The 20,844-nt window shown below is 45.9% G+C and overlaps 1 protein-coding gene across 5 annotated transcripts in view; it reads right to left on the bottom strand.

Moving 5' to 3' along the window:
• The window catches only part of LOC106611507 (protein diaphanous homolog 2), a 687,763-nt gene that overhangs the window by 307,622 nt on the left and 359,297 nt on the right, over window positions 1-20,844 (bottom strand). For all 5 annotated transcript variants that reach the window (XM_014211777.2, XM_014211776.2, XM_014211774.2 and 2 more), the window contains one exon: window positions 5,321-5,415. In XM_014211777.2, the coding sequence (XP_014067252.1) occupies window positions 5,321-5,415 (95 nt within the window). The remainder of the gene's footprint in view (window positions 1-5,320; window positions 5,416-20,844) is intronic.

Raw genomic sequence — 20,844 nt, 5'->3', positions numbered from 1 at the left:
TTATGACATGCTGGGCTTAAACACATTAAAAATACCCTTTGTATGTTCCTTTATATCTGAAAGTAATTTTATTCTCTTAATACTCCCTCTCGACAGTGCATTTGCACACAACATGTATTGATTACAAATGAATAAGCAGAGTAGAGCCGTGTAGTCATTAGCCTTTCCTTTTGAAAAGGATATGGGGTAATATTAAACACATTGGCCAACATAAAACACTAAGGAACCACTCAGATATTCTGCAAAACAAGCCCCCAGGGCGAAATCCACCAATGAGCCTGAGCTTTACCACTCACGGTGCATGTGCTCACAAACAAGGACACACACACACACACACACAAGTGTGCAGTCCGGTGTCCACAAACACACACCAAAAAGTTAGTGCACCTAAATATTTAGTATTTACCCCTCTCATCTCGCCACAGCCTGAGTGAGTGAAAGCTAAAGCCTTGGTGGAAGAGAGAGTAGAGCACCAGGAGTTCTAGCAGCAAAGTCCGCAGAAGTTTCTTAAGCTGGGCTCAAAAGAGCCACTAACTGAGTTAGTTTTTCATGTCGAATGAGGGGTCAAGGAGAGAACGTTAGCTCCACACAGTTGTCACGGTACATCAAAACATCCACGGGATCGACTAAAAATGGTACAATTGTGGCAATGATGGACACTCTTCGCCATTGACACCAAAGTCTTCACCGAGAAATCTAGAAGTTCTATGTTCCCCTCCCTCTGTTAAGTGTCCTCTGACTAACGCAATTTGAAGATCTCATAAAACCAATATAATACTTGAGTCATTTTTATGAGCTATTATGGCCTTGGTTGGGCATAAGTACCTTTAAAATAACTCATCATTGCCACAGAAAAATTATCACAATGACCACAAATGTATCCTTCAAAGAGTTCATACATATGCCATCGTTATTCGTATTTCCTTGTGTGTATGCATAGCTTTGAAGTGACATGGCTAATTTGGAAATGGAGGCCAATTGAACACGATAGACTCCCTCTCTCTGCCTGATTGACTATACAGTATATAGTGTAGCCAGGGCCGATTAGAACCTCAAAGAGTACAACAAGTGCTGTCAGGCATTACGGAACTGCATGTTTGTTAGATCTCGAACAGATTCTTTAGTCATCGGTGGAAACATTGTGTGCCCAGTCGGAATAACATGAAGGTTTACAAGCGTGATGTTTTAAATCAAAGAATAAGGCTGACTTGTACATTCCCTAAAAGAACCTTCAAACATATTTGAAGTCTTTAAAATTATATTATCTAACAGGACCTTGAAATACCTTCCAAATCTTGGAAAACTACATCTGCTAACAAATCCCTTCAAATGGGCAGCATGAAAAAGCAGTCTTAGGCGTGTCTTTTTGTGTAGCCGTTTGGTGCTGCTTTCACAGCTCTAGGTCTCTACCCACTGCGTTGTAGCTACCAATGTATTATCTCAGTAAGTTACCCAGCCTGTGAGGAGCTCATTAATGATCTGTGTATTGTTTGGCCTTCTTGTGCTCAGTTGGCACCAACCGCACAAGGGCACCGAACCAAATACCACCATTATGTCAGTTAAGCTTTCCCGACAGGGCAGAGAAGGCCATGAAGGGGGTCTTGGAATGATTAAGGAGCCAACAGAAAAGCCAACTTAAGACACTGGCAATGGAATGATCCTGCCTCGCCGTTCTTGAGTTTGTTTTGTCAATTATAGCCGGGGGCCAGATTCAAATTAAAAAGGGCGCTCCAGAGTAAGAACTGTAATGTGTGTCAGTGTGGTGGTTGGAGCCCATCCCACGGTCCACGACCCCCTGCTCCCACTGGTGCGGTGATTAACTTGAAAATACTTCATGGGTGTGAACCAGTCTGAACAGCGCAGCAGTGTTTTAAAGTGTGGCTGAACTGTTATTATGTGGTCTGAATAAAGAGCGAAGCAGGGAGCACGAGCCGAGGCCCTCAGGTTATGGCCTTGTCACACTGCAGACAATGGGAGTCGAGGCCTGGAGGGGGTGGGGGGGGTCACACGTGCCTGCCCCCCTCCCCAGACAATGCACTTCCACACGTCTCTTTCACCGCCACCTCTCTGAGTGGCTTTGTCAGACCGGCGGCCTTTTCAAGGAGACCTTTGCCCCGATTTTGCCGTGAAACACTCAGACTTTTTAATGGGCGAACATTCGTTAAAAAAATATACTGTTTTTGCAACCTTTTCATCTAATTGTTACAGCAGGTCTTTTGTACTGACACGCAGAGGCCATCTGACATCTTCTGGGTATGTGGCGATGAAGAAATTGAGCTGACATCCAAAACTGACCTCTCTGCAACCGTGAATAAAGCCATGATCAGATGGAGCTCATAGAGAAGCAGCTGAATGGAAAGGGCCATTGTTCAGAGCATGGCATCTTATAGAAAGACTGGAGATGTGTGGGTGGAAGGGAATTTGTACTGAGTGAGGATGTAGGTAAAGCTAATAGTACATGGATGAGACAGAATCCTATAGATGGATGTGCTGGATGGATGGTGGTGACTGGTGGTGTCTGCCGGAGTTCGGGGATCTGTACATCATAGGGTGGGGCGCTGTTGGCTTCTAATGCAGCATATGGATAGCCAATCAACTCCAATATGTATTCCCCTCGGACAGGGTGACACTTCGCATGGATGGACGTGTCAAGGCCGGTGTGTGACAACGTTTCACAGACAAATCATTGCATTAGACATTTCTTTTTTATATTTTATCTTTATTTAACTAGGCAAGTCAGTTAAGAAGAAATTGTTATTTTCAACGATAGCCTAGGAACAGTGGGTTAACTGCCTTATTCAGGGGCAGAACGACAGATTTTTACCTTGTCAGCTCGGGGATTCTGTCGTGCAACCTTTCAGTTACTAGTCCAACGCTCGAACCACTAGGCTACCTGCCGCCCCCGGCGTGTAGACATGGGGCCGGGAAGATGATGAAATTGAATATGGTCTAATATACATTAAGAGCCCTACTTTCTCTCCCTCCCTCCCCATCTATCTGTCTATCTATTCATTATTTTTTTTCTTCCCTTCATTCACTTCCCACATTCGTCTTTGAAAGAGCTGTAGCGGAGGTGCCCTTTTGAACTGAAGTGAATTTTCAATAAATACTCTGCCTCCTGGGAATGGTGCCGTGGGATCCCCGGTTCATATTGAGCAGGGATAGTATCGGTTTCGCCGTGGGCATGAGTGGACTACCGAGGCCCTCGCTTTGCGTACACAATTTTCTCGATTTCTTCCATTGCGGTCAATTTGGCGAAGGGGGTGATGGCGAGGCCGCTCACGCCCCTCCCTAGCTCTCCTCTCCTGGGGGCCGACATCTCCTTGACTGCAGTGTGAAGGAGGGCTGGACTGAACTCTTCTCACTCTACCCTTTGACCTTTGCTGGAAGTGAAGTGAGAGGCAGAGAGAAATCCCCCTCTACAGAGAACCAATCTGTACCTAACATCTCTTAAAGCCTTTCTCCCATCTACATGAGAGGCCTCATTAGGATCTCACCATCACGTTCCCTTTCCTCTTATAGCAACCTCATAGCATCATCCACATTATCATCCTACACTGGCTCTAAAGGTGCATCATGGTGGTGTGTTTGACTGCAGCCATGTGTGTGTAAATGGCCAATGAGTGTGGCGGAGAGCAGTCCGTGTATTGTGATTCATCAGTGGAGTGAGTGGAGATGAGCTGAGTGGAGAAGGAGACCATACTCAGGGCTGTGTCATCCCAGCGGTAGGCTTGCTCTTCCCCCTCTGAATCAACCTGCATCCATACCTCCCCCGGCGCCTCTCCTCTCACTGCTTACCAACAATCTTCTTAGATTCCAAGTCAACTCTCCATTCCACAAGTCTGCCCGGCGACAACACATAAGGGATATTACCGTTTCCCACGGCTGTACTTAGGCCTTGGTGAGTCGTCGAGTGTTCAAGTGAGGGAACAGTACAGTGTGGCTGTTTGACCCGGCCATATATCTGTATGTGGAACAGGGATCGGGAACGACAATGGAATAGGATGGGATATGGCCGAGGTTCTGTTGACAGATGAATCTCCCCTCGACGGAAAGGCTGAATGTGGAAAAAGGTCATCACGTTAGCTTCCCTACGCCTCTGCAAAGTGACGGTGGGGTTTGAGCCGTTGTGCTTTAACGCAGGCCCTGTGCTCTGCCAGATTGCGAGCCAATTAAAGGTTATCAGAGCTCAAAATAACAGTATTGCAGGGGCGGCTGGCAGTCAGAGAGAGAACATCTAAATAAATATATTTGTAACGAGTGCTCTGAGAGTCGGGAAGCAAGTTCAAGGAGTGAGTGTTTTAATAAATGCAAGAAACAACGAACATGAACCACAAACAATGCACCGACATGAAAACAGAGTCAATAACTCCTGAGGAAAGAACCAAGGGGAGTGACATATATAGGGAAGATAATCAAGGAGGTGATGGAGACCAGGTGAGTGTCAGGAGGTGCATGTGCGCGAGACGATGGTGACAGGTGTGCGGGATAATCAGCAGCCTGATGACCTAGAGGCCGGAGAGGGAGTATACGTGACAATATTTCAACGCCGCCACACTTTCCTACTGTCTTTGAAGAGCCTCAGAGCAAAGAAGTGACCTTCTGTGGTGCTGTGTGTGTTTACTACTAAACCATAAGGACAAATAAAATACATATCTACAGGGTAATTCATCTCTTTTTCTGAGTGAGAAAGGTCTACAAACTGGTTGTGTTCCAGTCAAGACTGAGAGAACACACAGCTCACTGCACAGGAACAATAGGAATGATACCCCTAGTGGTCTAGCTCACAGAGACACAGACAGGAAAGGGGGCTGCAGGAGAGAAGTAATAAAAGGATAAGGCGGGCGATGTCAATGCAGATTTCACCTCTTGTGCCAAGCCAATGCAGCTCTACCTCAAACGAGCCGCCCCATTCACAATTATTCCATTCTCCCTGACAAGGAATACAGAAAAAATGTGTAAATAGAGTACCTCTAGCTGGATCATCAATCATGGCATAAGAGAAAGGGCAGGGGAAAGGAGGGTGGAGTTGGAGGGAGTTTTGCCAAGCCTTGTCCCACACCATCTATTATGAGTGGATGAATAGGAGGTCCCTATGGTGTGGAAGAATGGGGTGATGCTGACTTGTTCCAAAAAATTAGATGGGGTCACCAGGCTACCTACCACACATTAAAACACAAAGGTGCATCTTGATGGACTACAATTGCCTAGCACACACACACACACACACGTGCACGCAGTTCAAACACATACACATGGATGCATGCATACACACGCACATGCGCACACCCAAGGGGGTCAGACGGTAGGTTGGACTGACCTGGATCAGTGATTCGCTCAGCCTCTCCTCGTCCACCTCCAGCACAATGTCCCGGATCTCTTCATAAGGCAGCCGGAATGAGCCCAGGAAAATTGCTGTTGTGATATAGAAAGGGAAGACAAGTCATTTTCGTCCTTTTTTTGTATTAGACCGGCAGGTTCAAAAGAGAGCTTTCACCACTCATTGGCCCCTCTGAAAAAACGAGCCCAGAGCAAACTTGTCTCTTAGAAAAGTAACACTTTCAGCCCTTTGATCTGATTGTTAGTGAAAACAAACATTTTGTGCACCAATTACCAGATAATGACTTGATGAGTCAATCTCCTAACCTTTGGTTAAACCACAGATTCAACATTCAACATAAGGACAGAATCTCAGGTAAGTAATGCCAAGTGGGTCTGGTGTAGTCAAGAGCATCGGCCCGGCTACATCTTAGCTAGGTTTCCAGTGAGAACGAGAGTTATGAGAGTTAGATGGATGCGAAGATAATGATTATTTCTAGGCAGGCATTCTCAGCGGACACCCCAGTCTCCAGGTGGGCCTGGAGGATGCTCTCAAGGGGAATTTGGACATTTTGACTGGTAGGCCGGTATGGGTGGGAGTCACCAGCAGAGGTCTGGTAATGAGTGTCTTCACAGCTGCTACAGCAGGCCCACTCTACGACAGTACACTCCCTCTGTACGTTCACATCTGATATACAAGATAGCATACCTCTTGTCTAGGGTTGCACAAATCCTAGGATTTTCAGAACCAGGATTTCTGGAAAACCTGGGAATTTGGGGAGTTGCTAAAATTTTGCAAGCCTACTCTGATCCCTAATTATTTGAAAACAAATATAAAAACTTAACATCTCTCATATTATGCTCCCAAGTAAATGTCAACCCCAAAATGAAGCTAAAACAGAACAGACATGTTTCAAGAGATACATTTCCAAAGGGAATGTTTTGGCAGTAAGATTGTATGATGAGTGAAAATGAAACGCATATTATGAATTAAACACCTACTATGAATAAAGCTAACAATGAACACAACACACTTAATATCTGCTGCTAACAAAAAAAAGTAGGGTGTTTTGTGGCATGAGGAGCAATACAAAATAAATTCCATAACTCAAGAGGCCGGATAGTGAGTCAAAGGTGTAACGTCTGCTTCCAACTGACACCCTCAAACAGGTACAGTTGAAGTCGGAAGTTTACATAAACAAGTTTTAATGACTCCAACCTAAGTGTTTCAACCACTCCACAAATTTCTTGTTAACAAACTATAGTTTTGGCAAGTCGGTTAGGACATCTACTTTCTGCATGACACAAGTCATTTTTCCAACAATTGTTTACAGACAGATTATTTCACTTATAATTCACTTTATCACAATTCCAGTGGGTCAGACGTTTACATACACTAAGTTGATTGTGCCTTTAAACAGCTTGGAAAATTCCAGAAAAGTATGTGATGGCTTTAGAAGCTTCTGATAGGCTAATTGACATGATTTGAGTCAATTGGGTGTCCCTGTGGATGAATTTCAAGGCCTACCTTCAAACTCAGTGCCTCTTTGGTTGACATCATTGGAAAATCAAAAGAAATCAACCAAGACCTCAGAAAAAAAATTGTAGACCACCACAAGTCTGGTTCATCCTTGGGAGCAATTTCCAAACGCCTGAAGGTACCACGTTCATCTGTACAAACAATAGCACGCAAGCATAAACACCATGGGACCACGCAGCCGTCATACCGCTCAGGAAGGATACGCGTTCTGTCTCCTAGAGATGAATGTACTTTGGTGTGAAAAGTGCAAATCAATCCCAGAACAACAGCAAAGGACCTTGTGAAGATGCTGGAGGAAACAAGTACAAAAGTATCTATATCCACAGTAAAACGAGTTCTATATCGATATAACCTGAAAGGCCGCTCAGCAAGGAAGAAGCCGCTGCTCCAAAACCGCCATAAAAAAAGCCAGACTACGGTTTGCAACTGCACATGGGGACAAAGATCGTACTTTTTGGAGAAATGTCCTCTGGTCTGATGAAACAAAAATATAACTGTTTGGCCATAATGACCATCGTCATGTTTGGAGGAAAAAGGGGGAGGCTTGCAAGCCGAAGAACATCACCCCAACCGTGAAGCACGGGGGTGGCAGGATCATGTTGTGAGGGTGCTTCACAAAATGCAGTCATGGCCAAAAGTTTTGAGAATGACACAAATATTAATTTCCACAAAGTTTGCTGCTTCAATGTTTTAGATATTTTTGTCAGATGTTACTATGGAATACTGAAGTATAATTACAAGCATTTCATAAGTGTCAAAGGCTTTTATTGACAATTACATGAAGTTGATACAAAAAGTCAATATTTGCAGTGTTGACCCTTCTTTTTCAAGACCTCTGCAATCCGCCCTGGCATGCTGTCAATTAACTTATGGGCCACATCCTGACTGATGGCAGCCCATTCTTGCATAATCAATGCTTGGTGTTTGTCAGAATTTGTGGGTTTTTGTTTGTCTACCCGCCTCTTGAGGATTGACCACAAGTTCTCAATGGGATTAAGGTCTGGGGAGTTTCCTGGCCATGGGCCCAAAATATCAATGTTTTGTTCCCCGAGCCACTTTTGCCTTATGGTAAGGTGCTCCATCATGCTGGAAATGGCATTTTTCATCACCAAACCGTTCCTGGATAGTTGGGAGAAGTTGCTCTCGGAGGATGTGTTGGTACCATTCTTTATTCATGGCTGTGTTCTTAGGCAAAATTGTGAGTGAGCCCACTCCCTTGGCTGAGAAGCAACCCCACACATCAAATGGTCTCAGGATGCTTTACTATTGGCATGACACAGTACTGATGGTAGCGCTCACCTTGCCTACTCCGGACAAGCTTTTTTCCGGATGCCCCAAACAATCAGATTCAGTTCATTTGCATGGCAAAGAGGGACTTTGCAATTAATTGAAATTCATCTGATCACTCTTCATAACATTCTGGAGTATATGCAAATTGCCATCATACAAACTGAGGCAGCAGACTTTGTGAAAATTAATATTTGTGTCATTCTCAAAACTTTTGGCCACAACTGCAGATGGCACCATGAGGAATGGAAAATAATGTGGATATATTGAAGCAACATCTCAAGACATCAGTCAGGAAGTTAAAGCTTGGTCGCAAATGGGTCTTCCAAATGGACAATGACCCCAAGCATACTTCCAAAGTTGTGGAAAAATGGCTTAAAGACAACAAAGTCAAGGTATTGGAGTGGCCATCACAAAGCCCTGACCTCAATCCCATAGAAAATGTGTGGGCAGAACTGAAAAATTGTGTGCGAGCAAGGAGGATTAAATGTCAGGAATTTGGCTACGGTGTATGTAAACTTCCAACTTCAACTGTAGATCCCCTGAACGCAGCTCACTTTCCAGCCCACTTTCCAGCTCACACTCTCAAACACCTAGATCCCCTGAACACAGCTCACTCTCCAGATCCCAATCACCTGAATTCTAATCACCTGTTCCCACACCTGTATGTCATTATCACACACCATTTAGTTCAGTTCTTTGCACCTAATCAATGTGAGGTTTTGTGACACACGTCTTTTCAGAGGGCTGGTTTTCCCGCGAGTTACGCATCCCGTGTATGATAGTTTTTGCCTGCCTCACTAATGACAACTTTTGCCTGTTCCCTGCATGTACTTTAGCCTACTGGATTTCCTGTTATCTACCTATTGCCCGTTCTCCCTGACCACATAACTAGCCTTCTCCCTGCCTGTATTGTTTCCCTTTTTGGACCTCCTGTGTATGACCTCTGCCTGCCCCTGGACTCAGCTGCATGCCTCCTCCTGTGGTCCTTTGCAATAAACACCTGCTGCGCCCTGTGCTTGAAACCAGCTCTCTGTCTCGCCTCGTGTTCATTACAAAAAGTTCTCCAAGTATGTTTTGAATTGTCAACTGTGGGAAGTTTAACAACTTGCATGAGAGTATTAAACACATTTGCTGTTACATTTTAATTGGTGGAAGAGAAAGTTTCAGCTCATCTGTTGCATCATTAGCATAATTTACACTCTTGCTCTGAGTGAGCTATTTGACTTGCCTTTCAGCAAGTCTCTCCATGACAGATGCATACAGTAATTTAGCTCCAGTCTCACTGGGACACCATTGGATTCCTAATATATTAATCAACAATCCCAACAACTTTAAATGGCTCTGAAAAACAATGAAGACATTATATAAAGGTTGGCAAAGAGATCAGATGTTGATGATGAGTGGAGGGAGGGAATATGAAGAACAATTGAAGAACCACAACAAATATGATATGTTACTGTACAAACACCACATCCATTAATTCAATAATTAAGCCTGATCATTCTCCTCCTTTGTCAGAGTCTACAATGTTAAAGCACAGACTAAATCAACTTGGCTCGTGTCAAAATGGGTCTGTAGAATTCCCTGTGGACAACCGTTGAAGAGAATAGCAAAACATAAGTCAGTAGTTCCATGTGTGTATGTTATGCTGCTAGATCACTATATACTGTATGGGGTGAAGGCTGACTCCATTTCCAACATAGCATGCCTGACCCGATTCCCATCCAGTGCTTATCTCATCTCACTTCATGGATGCTTCCAAAATGGCACCCTATTCTCCCTATTCTAGTTAGCGCACTACTTTTGAGTCATTTTCACCCTGGTCAAAGGAAGTGCACTTTATAGACAATATGGTGCCAATTGGGAGATATCAGTGCAGATGGGGTGACAGAGTAAGAACCCCCACTCCTGTCTATTGTTACAGCTGGACTGCCTCCCACTGCTCCACACCCAGTCCCCAGGTTGCAGTTAGAAATAAATAATATTTTTTTACAGCACAAATCTTGCTTAAGCAGTCATTGAGGACAGAGGAGATCATTATATTATGACTGGGAGGATATTGAGAAACCTGGAGGTGGATGTTGGTGGTTAGTGTTAGTCAGAGACTGCTCACAGGACTTAGTGGGCTTGAGTATAATTCCTCATCCCAGTCATCATTTCACAACTTCCATTCGCAACATCAATGTCCTGTCATTGTCCAGCTAGCTAAGAGAGGGAAAAGCACCACCGCTGTTAGTTGAGTACATGGAACAGAGCCATATTCCTGAGGGGATGAGTGGGCGTAAGTATGCAATCAGCCACTCGAAAATCATCATGGTTCCATTGTCACATAGCCAATAAGAAGTATATACTGTAACCCTCTCCCACATACACTTAGGAAGACAAGCACATTTGTATTTGTATTTATTATGGATCCTCATTCGCTTCCTGGGGTCCAGCAAAATTAAGGCAGTTTATACAATTTTAAAACATTACAATACATCCACAGATTTCACAGCAGTGTGCCCTCAGGCCCCTACTCCACCACTACCACATATCTACAGTACTAAATCCATGTGTATGTATAGTGTGTATATTATTGTCTGTGTGTGTGCATGCGTCTGTGCCAATGTTTGTGTTGCTTCACCGTCCCCACTGTTCCATAAGGTGTTTTTTAATCTGTTTTTACATCTAATTGTACTGCTTGCATCAGTTACTTGATGTGAAATAAAGTTCCACGTAGTCATGGCTCTATGTAGTACTGTGTGCCTCCCATAGCCTGTTCTGGACTTGGGGACTGGGGAGAGACCTTAGACTCTTATGGCATGTCTTGTGGGGTATGCATGGGTGTCCTGTGTGCCAGTAGTTTAGACGGACAGCTCGGGGAATTCAACATGTCAATACCTCTCCTAACTAAAAGTAGTGATGAAGTCAATCTCTCCTCCACTTTCAGCCAGGAGAGATTGGCATGCATATTATTAATATTATCTCTCTTCGTACATCCAAGGGTCAGCCGTGCTGTCCTGTTCTGAGCCAATTGCCATTTTCCTAGGTCCTTTTTTGTGGCACCTGACCACACGACTGAACAGTAGTCAAGGTACAACAACACTTGAGCTTGTAAGACCTGTCTTGTTGATAGTGTTGTTAAGAAGGCAGAGCATCACTTTATTATAGACAGATTTCTCCCCATTTTAGCTACTACTGCATCAATATGTTTTGACCATGACCGTTTACAATAGTGTTACTCCAAGCAGTTTAGTCATCTCAACTTGCTAAATTTCCATATTATTTATTACAAGATTTAGTTGAGGTTTAGGGTTTAGTGAGTGTTTTGTTCCAAATACAAATACTTTCAGTTTTAGAAATATTTAGGGCTAACTTAGTGCTTGCACCCACTCTGAAACTAACTGCAGCTCTTTGTTGAGTGTTGCAGTCATTTCAGTCACTGTAGTAGATGACGTGTATAGTGTTGAGTCATCTGCATACATAGAAACTCTGGCTTTAGTCAAAGTCAGTGGCATGTTGTTAGTAAAAATTTTAAAAAGTAAGGGGCCTAAACAGTTACCCTGGGGAATTCCAGATTCATACTGGATTATATTTGAAAGGCTTCCATTAAAGAACACCCTCTGTGTTCTGTTAGACAAGTAACTCTTTATCCACATTATAGCAGGGGGTGTAAAGCCATAACACACATTCTTCCAGCAGTAGACTATGATCAATAATGGCAAAAGCTGCACTGAGGTATAACAAGACAGCCCCCACAATCATTTTATCATCAATTTCTCTCAGCCAATCATCAGTCAATTGTGTAAGTGCTGTGCTTGTTGAGTGTCCTTCCCTATAGAGCATGCAGAAATTATGTTGTCAATTTGATTACTGTAAAATAGCATTGTATCTGGTCAAACACAATTTTTTGTGTGTTTTTGCCTGGTAACAGGCTGATTGGTCGGCTATTTGAAGGGGGCTTTACTATTCTTGGGTAGCGAAATTTAGCTTCCATCCAGGCCTGAGGGCACATACTCTCTATTAGGCTTAAATTGAAGATGTGGCAAATAGGAGTGGCAATATCGTCTGCTATTATCCTCAGTCATTTTAAAACTGGATTGTCAGTCCCCGGTGGCTTGTCAGTGTTGATAGACAGCAATACTTTTTTCACCTCTTCCACACTGACTTTACGGAATTCAAAAGTACAATTCTTGTCTTTCATAATTTGGTACGATATACTTGGATGTGTAGTGTCAGCGTTTGTTGCTGGCATGTCATACATCTGATTCAATGAATGAAGGAATGAATAAGAATATGTACATAAAAATATATGAATGAGCAAAGGCCGAACGGCATAGGCAAGATACAGTAGATGGAATAGAATATAGTATATACATATGAGATGTAATGTAGGGTACGTAAACATTATATAAAGTGGCATTGTTTAAAGTGGCTAGTGATACATTTATTACATAAATGTTTCGTTATTAAAGTGGCTGGAGTTCAGTCAGTATGTTGGCAGCAGCCACTCAATGTTAGTGATGGCTGTTTAACAGTCTGATGGCCTTGAGATAGAAGCTGTTTTTCAGTTTCTCGGTCCCTGCTTTGATGCACCTGTACTGACCTCGCCTTCTGGATGATAGCGGGGTGAACAGGCAGTGGCTCGGGTGGTTGTTGTCCTTGATGATCTTTTTGGCCTTCCTGTGACATCGGGTGATGTAGGTGTCCTGGAGGGCAGGTAGTTTGCCCCCGGTGATGCGTTGTGCAGACCTCACTACCCTCTGGAGAGCCTTACGGTTGTGGGCGGAGCAGTTGTCGTACTAGGCGGTGATACAGCCCGACAGGATGCTCTCGATTGTGCAACTGTAAAAGTTTGTGAGTGTTTTTGGTGACAAGCCAAATTTCTTCAGCCTCCTGAGGTTGAAGAGGCGCTGTTGCGCCATCTTCACCACGCTGTCTGTGTGGGTGGACCATTTCAGTTTGTTTTACTCACGTTGGCTGCAGTGAAGGACAGCCCGGAGGTTTTGGTAGCGGGCCGTGTCAGTGGCACTGTGATGTCCTCAAAGCGAGCAAATAAGTTGTTTAGTTTGTCTGGGAGCAAGACATTGTGGTCCACGACGAGGCTGGTTTTACTTGTAGTCCGTGATTGATTGTAGACCCTGCCACATACCTCTAGTGTCTGAGCCGTTGAATTGTGACTCTACTTTGTCTCTATACTGACGCTTAGCTTGTTTGATTGCCTTGCGGAGGGAATAGCTACACTGTTTGTATTCGGTCATGTTTCCGGTCACCTTGCCCTGATTAAAAGCAGTGGTTTGCGCTTTCAATTTTGCGCGAATGCTGCCATCAATCCACGGTTTCTGGTTGGGGAATGTTTTAATAGACACTGTGGGTACAACATCACCGATGCACTTGCTAATAAACTCGCTCACCGAATCAGCATATTCATCAAAGTCGGGTGGCTTTACCGACTCTGATGACGTATCCCGAGTGAGCCATGTTTCCGTGAAACAAAGAACGTTACAGTCTATGATGTCTCCTTGGAAGGCAACGCTTGCTCGGATTTTGTCTACCTTGTTGTCAAGAGACTGGACGTTGGCGAGTAGTATGCTCGGGAGCAGGCACTGGTTACAGTTTGAAGTTTTTTCCTGAGTGGGCAGCTTGATGATAGCCAGTCTATATTTAAAATCACCCAGAAAATATACTTCTCTGTCGATATCACATATATTATCAAGCATTTCACACATAATATCCAGATACTGACTGTTAGCACTTGGTGGTCTATAGCAGCTTACCACAACAATGGGCTTTAGGTGAGGCAGATGAACCTGTAGCCATATTACTTCAACAGTATTTAACATTATATCGTCTCCAAGCTTTACAGGAATGTGGTACTGAATATAGACCGCAACACCGCCTCCGTTGGCATTTCTGTCTTTTCGGTAGATGTTATAACCTTGTATTGCTACCACAAAAGTATTATCTAAGTGAGTTTCAGAGATAGAATAGGAATGTCATCTGTTACAAGCAAGTTATTGACTTCATAGACCTTGTTTCTTAGGCTACATATGTTAAAATGGGCTATTTTTAGCACTTCTGGGTTGCTTGATTGTTTTTCATGCTTTACTGGGAAGCTTATCAGAGGTAGACTTACTCATTTTATTTACATTGGCGCTGATAGTGTAGGGTGAGCTGCATAAAGTGGTCTTCCTACTATTGCACACTACCTCAGTGCCAACAGTGTAACTCTGGAATATAGGCTCATGATTACTGATTACAATAGCTGTAGGATAAACAGATGTATTTGGTGCAATTAGGAGTACATACATTAAATTACTTACATTGTGTTTGCCAATGCCCCTAAGATCATGTACATTTGATGCAGCATTATGATGACTCATTGTCACAATGGTAGGGATTAACTGAGCTGGTCTTGAATCATTTACCAGTCATTGTTTCAACGCAGCCTTGAAATGCATGGACAGAGTCCAGGAGCCAAGATGATTTGGATGGACTCCGTCATTCCTGTAGAGTATCTTCTGTTTCCAGAAGGTGACAAAGTTATCAATAAAAGTGAGTCCAGCAGAGCTACAGTAGTCTTTTAGCCAGATGTGTAATGCCAGCAGTCTGCTGAATCTTTCACACACGCGGCCCAACAATGGTACTGGACATCAAAATGATAGTTTAATGCTAAAATCAGTTCTTTAAAATCCATTTTCAAATGTTCCGAGCTAGCCCTCCTGATGTCGTTTGACCTCACATGGACTACGACAGTGTCAGCTCCCAGCATTTGTGGTAGAACAGTCAGAAGCAGCCTTGTTATGTCCTGTACTCATGCTCCTGGGTAGCACAGGGTTTTTGCCTTGGGGACCGAGATGTTTCTTACCATAGAGCTGCCTATGATGACAGCTGGTGATGTTAAATGGGCCGGTCTCTCAGGCAGCCTCACGGTCTGGTGAGGCTGGGAGCTCCTAGGATCTGAACCCGAGGTAGAAGCCACCGGAGAGGGAGACAGAGCCGAGGATGAAGACGCCTCCAGATCCAATCTTGATTGGGAAGCCACCAAGGACAAAGGCGCCAGAACCTCTGGTTCCAGGTCGGCAAAGCTGTTTCTGGTCTGTGTCAGTTCCGAGCTCAACATCTCCATGGAGACCCCCGTTGCCAGAGGACGCCTTCTTCGACTTCCACCGCGAGTGACATACCTCCATGGCTGGTTGTTTGGGTCGAGATCAGCTCCATTCTCCAGGGAAGGGGGAGACCCCTTCGGGGATGGAACCCTGCCTAACACCGGCCAGTCTGGCAGTGGAGAGCCGAAACGGCGGCCAAACATCCACCAGACCAGAGCGGCGTCCGGCTACTGGGGTGGAAGAAAAATAAAAAGTAGCTGGGCGTGGGTTCCCCAGTAGCTTATGTAGGTTTGCCACGTCCTTGCTAAGAGTAGCTGTAGTCCTCCACAAGCAAGCAGTTGCTATATTGAAAGTCAACACGGTCCACATTCAAGAGCGGCCTCCATTTGAGCCAGCTAGTCTCTCTCTCTCTCTCTCTCTCTCTCTCTCTCTCTCTCTCTCTCTCTCTCTCTCTCTCTCTCTCTCTCTCTCTCTCTCTCTCTCTCTCTCTCTCTCTCTCTCTCTCTCTCTCTCTCTCTCTCTCTCTCTCTCTCTCTCTCTCTCTCTCTCTCTCTCTCTCTCTCTCTCTCTCTCTCTCTCTCTCTCTCTCTCTCTCTCTCTCTCTCTCTGCATGCTGGGAGTTTTTTGGAGTTTGAGTGTTTGGTGCGGAGGACTCTGTCCTAACTAACTTTCTAGACACTTTTCTTGATCTTTTTCTTACATTTTTTTCTATGGTGGAGGGTTAATGCAATATTTGTTTTAGCGGTATCCACCGTTTTTTTTCAGAGTTAGGGTGGAAGAAGACAGAGTAAGGTTTCTGGGGTTTGCAAGGTGTGGTATGCGCGATGGCTTCTCAGCCTAGCGGAGGAGACGCTGTCGATACGGCATGGATTCAGGTGTGTTCCTGAGAATGGAGTTAAGGTGGAGGAGGTTCTGCTCGCGGTCAGCGAACAGGTAGGAGCTGAATTTATACATTCTGCTTCTAGAATGAACAAAGCGGTGGTGGTGTTCATGAAAAGAGAAAATTTGGTTGGTAGGCTAATTGCTAGCGGAATATTTGTAAGGGATGTGTTGGTGCCAGTTTTACCTCTTTCTACCCCTTCGACAAGAGTAGTTGTTGCAAATTTACCTCCGTTTATTACGGACGATCAAATCAGGAAAGAGCTGAGTCGTTTTGGTAAGTTTGCTAGCGGGTTTCGTGGTACTGTCGGCAGGTTTTCAGGCAGCTGCTGTTAAGCACGTTGTTTCGTTCCGGAGGCAAGTGTTTATGTTCCTGAACAACAATGAGCAACAGCTAAATGTGCATTTTAAAGTGAGGCATGGGGAGGGGCTCTATGCAGGGTTTGCCAGCACAGACAGTCTACGGTGTTTTGAGTGTGGGGATTTGGGGCATAAGAGCTTTGCGTGCCCACATAAAGGCCGTAGACAAAGTGAGGGTACAAGCGCCGGTGGGGGAAATCGAGGTCAAAGTGCAGGGGGAAATGAGATGCAGACAGCAGAGGCTGGGCCTAGTCATACCAGGGATGGTGGGGTAGCTGAGGCTGGGTCTAGTAAGGCAAGAGATGGTGGGGTAGAGGAGGCTGGGTCTAGTCAGACTAGAGATGGTGGTGTAGTGGAGGCTGGGTCTAGTCAGGCTAGAGATGGTGGTGTAGCGGAGGCTGGGCCTAGTCAGGCTAGAGATGGTGGGGTAGCGGAGGCTGGGTCTAGTCAGACTAGAGATGGTGGGGTAGAGGAGGCTGGGTCTAGTCAGACTAGAGATGGTGGTGTAGTGGAGGCTGGGTCTAGTCAGGCTAGAGATGGTGGTGTAGCGGAGGCTGGGTCTAGTCAGGCTAGAGATGGTGGGGTAGTGGAGGCTAAGCCTAGTCAGGCTAGAGATGGTGGGGTAGCTGAGGCTGGGCTTAGCTATGATATGGAGGATGGTGTAAATGATGCTGGGCCTAGTCATGCTATGGAGGGTGGTGTAGAGGATGCTAGGTCTAGTCAGGTTATGCTAGTGGATGAGGAGAGTATAGTGGGGAAGTGTAAGAGACTAGGGGGGAGGAGGAGGGTGCTAAGCGGAAAAGGAAAAAGGGTGTGGTTAAAGGCACAATGGAAATTTTGCCTGTTGCTGTGGGAGATGCCATGACCAGAGAGGAAGAGCAGGTGGTCAGGGTGGGAGATAGAGATGAGGAGGAAAGTGAGTCTGAGGAAGAGGATGAGGAGATATTTTTTCAGACTCCTCTTCAATAGGCCCGGAGCTGACAGCCAGTCAAGCAGAGGGGTCTAAGTACACATTGAGAGAACTGACAAGGTTCCTGAATGAGACCAAGGGAAAAAAAGTTAATCTTGAGGCTTTTTTCCCTGATTCAAGAAAGTTTGTACGATCAGTACAACATGCTGTGAAAAATGAGGGGCATGGTGTCCTCTCACCCAGGAAACGGTTTAGGTTGAGGAAGTGGGTCACAACAGTGCGTAAGGGTTTACCTTCAGACACTGTTTAGATGTATACTTTCTTTCTGACACTGGGACTTTTGAGCTTTGCTATTGGTCTTTTTTCTCTGCTGGCTTTTCTCCCACTTCTTATGGAGACTCTACGGGTAGGCTCGCTCAATATAAATGGCGCCAGAGATGCGGGAAAGAGGAGTGTGTTGGGTGAATATGTAAAACAAAAAAAAGTACAGGTGTTGTTTCTGCAGGAGACACATAGTGATGTGTTGAATGAAGTCGATTGGGGGCTCTGGTGGAAAGGGGCAAGTGTGTTGAGCCATGGGACAAATCTTAGTGCAGGAGTGGCAGTCCTTTTTGCACCGGGTCTGTCTGTAAAAATGTGCTCCTCAAAGGAGGTGTGTAGGGGTAGGCTCCTTGTTGTTAAAGCAGAAATTAACAACATGGGTTTTGTCTTTATAAATGTGTATGCGCCTAACACAGGGAGAGAAAGAGGGGTTCTATTTGGGAGTCTTAGACAGGAACTCTCACAGGTAGCGCCTGAGGAGACACTGGTGGTCGGAGGGGACTGGAACTGCACAATGGATTTTACAAAAGACAGAAATGGGGAAGAGCCTCATTCAGTGTCAGTGGGAGTGTTAAGGGACATTATTAATCAGTTCGACTTAGTGGATGTTTGGAGAACTAAACATCCGAACACAAGACAGTACACATGGGTGAAGGTTTTTGGGGCTAGGGTGAGTGCAGCCCGACTTGATCGGTTTTATATGTCTAGGAATCGGAGCAATAGGCTGTTGGGCGCTACCATTCTCCCGGTGGGGTTTTCCGATCATCACATAACCATGGCTCGGCTGTCTATTTCACCAGGGCCCCGGCAGGCATCCTATTGGAAATTCAATGTAAAGCTCTTACAAGATGCCACTTTTTGCGCAGGTTTCCAGACCTTCTGGGAAAGGTGGAGGCAGCAAATAGAGGAGTATGAGTCTCTGAGCCAATGGTGGGATGTGGGGAAAATCCAAATTCGGCTTTTCTGTCAACAATACACAGCTCTCTCATCCTCAGAGGCTAGGAGAGTATTGGGGGAACTAGAGCGGTGTATTAGTGAGATGGAGGTAGAGATGGTGGGGCAAGGCAATGTAGGCCTCCAGGCTAATTTAGCTGAATTACGCAGGGACCTGGGCAGTTTTTTCCAGGTTAAAGCAAAGGGAGCACTTGTAAGAGCTAGATTCTCCATGCTCAAGGAGATGGATGCTCCCAGCTCCTTCTTCTTTGGTTTGGAAAGACAGAGCAGTGAAGCCAAGGGTATGCATTGTCTACGGCTGTCTGATGGGCGGGTGACCTCTGTGGTGGGTGAGATGCGGGAGCGGACTGTGGAGTTTTATACTGAATTGTATAGGGCAGAAGAGTGTGATCCTTTGTGTGCTCAGGTCTTGTTCACAGAACTCCCTAAACTCTCTCTGGCACAGAGGGACGATTTGGACGTTCCTCTGTTGTCCCATGAACTGGCAGAGGCCGTAACCCAGATGTCCCCCGGTCGTGCACCGGGGGTCGATGGACTCCCAGTGGAGTTTTATAAAAATTCTGGGGAATAATTGGACAGGACTTCTTTTGCGTGTTGCGTGAATGCATCGGGGTAGGAGAGTTGCCGATGAGCTGCCGTCGGGCGGCTCTGACTCTCCTGCCCAAAAAAGGGGACTTGTGTGAACTTAAGAACTGGAGGCCTGTGGCATTGCTCTGTGCGGACTACAAGATATTTGCCAAGGTCCTCTCTAACAGACTGAAGTCCCACTTGGACTCGATAGTACATAAGGACCAAACATATTGTGTACCGGGACGCTCAATCACGGACAACCTGTTCTTAATTAGGGACATGTTGGACTTGTCGAGAGGTTCTAATGTGAACTTTGGACTGGTCTCTTTAGATCAAGAGAAGGCTTTTGACAGAGTGGACCATGAATATCTGTTTAATGTGATGTCTGTGTTTGGGTTTGGGAGGAGTTTTTGACCTGTGTGAAGCTGTTGTATGCTGGGGCATCATGTATGGTTAAGGTGGGAGGGGGGCTCAGTAGGCCAGTCTGGGTGAGACGGGGCATTAGACAAGGATGCCCTCTATCTGGGCAGTTATACACATTAGCCATTGAGCCTTTTTTAGGCCTGCTACGCAGGAGACTGCAGGGAGTGTGCTGGACAGGTATGGGTGTGGTGACAGGCATAGCAGTGTCAGCATATGCAGATGATGTCTCTGTGATGGTCAGGGATGGTCAAGATATGCAGGCACTGGAGACCAGTCTGAAGGTGTACGAGGGAGCTTCATCAGCTAAGGTAACTGGGGCAAGAGCAAAGCTCTGTTATGTGGGGCATGGGGGGATAGGGCTCCTCCTCTGCTTCCAGGGGGTTTGCAGTGGGGTTGTGAAGGGCTTAAAGTGTTGGGGGTGTACCTGGGCTCGGAGAGGTGGGTCAGGAAGAACTGGGAGGGGCTGTCACAGGCAGTGGTGTCAAGACTGGCCAGGTGGAGGTGGCTCCTGTCCCAAGTGTCATATAGAGGGAGGGTGCTGATAATTAACAACCTGGTGGCATCCTCCCTGTGGCATAAACTGGCTGTCCTCAACCCCCCCGCCGGTCTGCTCGCAGACCTGCAACGCAAGCTGGTGGACTTCTTCTGGTCGGGCCATCACTGGCTGAGGGCGGCGGTGTTGTATACGACCGTCCACGAAGGAGGACAGGGCCTGGTGGAACTGGAGAGCAGGATGGCTGCTTTCCGGCTAAAGGCGGCACAGAGACTGCTGTACCATACTGATGTTGGCTGGAGGGAACCAGCATGCGCGCTGCTGAGGAGAGCTGGAGATTTAGGGTTGGACCGGCAGCTGTTCCTCATGAAGCTGGAGAGGCTGAGTACAGCAGGTCTCTCCGATTTTTACTCTGCGGTGCTGAGGGCCTGGCAGCTGCTAAGGCACACACGAGAAGGGGGTGTGGAGCCTGGGCTGTGGGTGTGGGAGGAGCCTATCTTCCACAACCCAGCCATCCCTTTGAGATCGGTCCAGTCGGCCACCCTGCAGAGGCAACTGATGGCAGGGGGTGTAAAAAGGCTGGGTGACTTGAGACTCCTGGGAGAGGAGGGGTGGAAAAGCCCGGAAGTCTTGGCACAGCAAACAGGAATAACGTCTCTTAGGCTGCTGGAGAGATTCCTGGAGGAGGTCCAGG

This window comes from Salmo salar, chromosome ssa09 (genome assembly GCF_905237065.1).
Source record: "Salmo salar chromosome ssa09, Ssal_v3.1, whole genome shotgun sequence".
Taxonomy (NCBI): Eukaryota; Metazoa; Chordata; class Actinopteri; order Salmoniformes; family Salmonidae; genus Salmo; species Salmo salar.
Note: the sequence above shows the minus strand (reverse complement) of the source record. Positions and strands in the feature narration are given on the sequence as shown.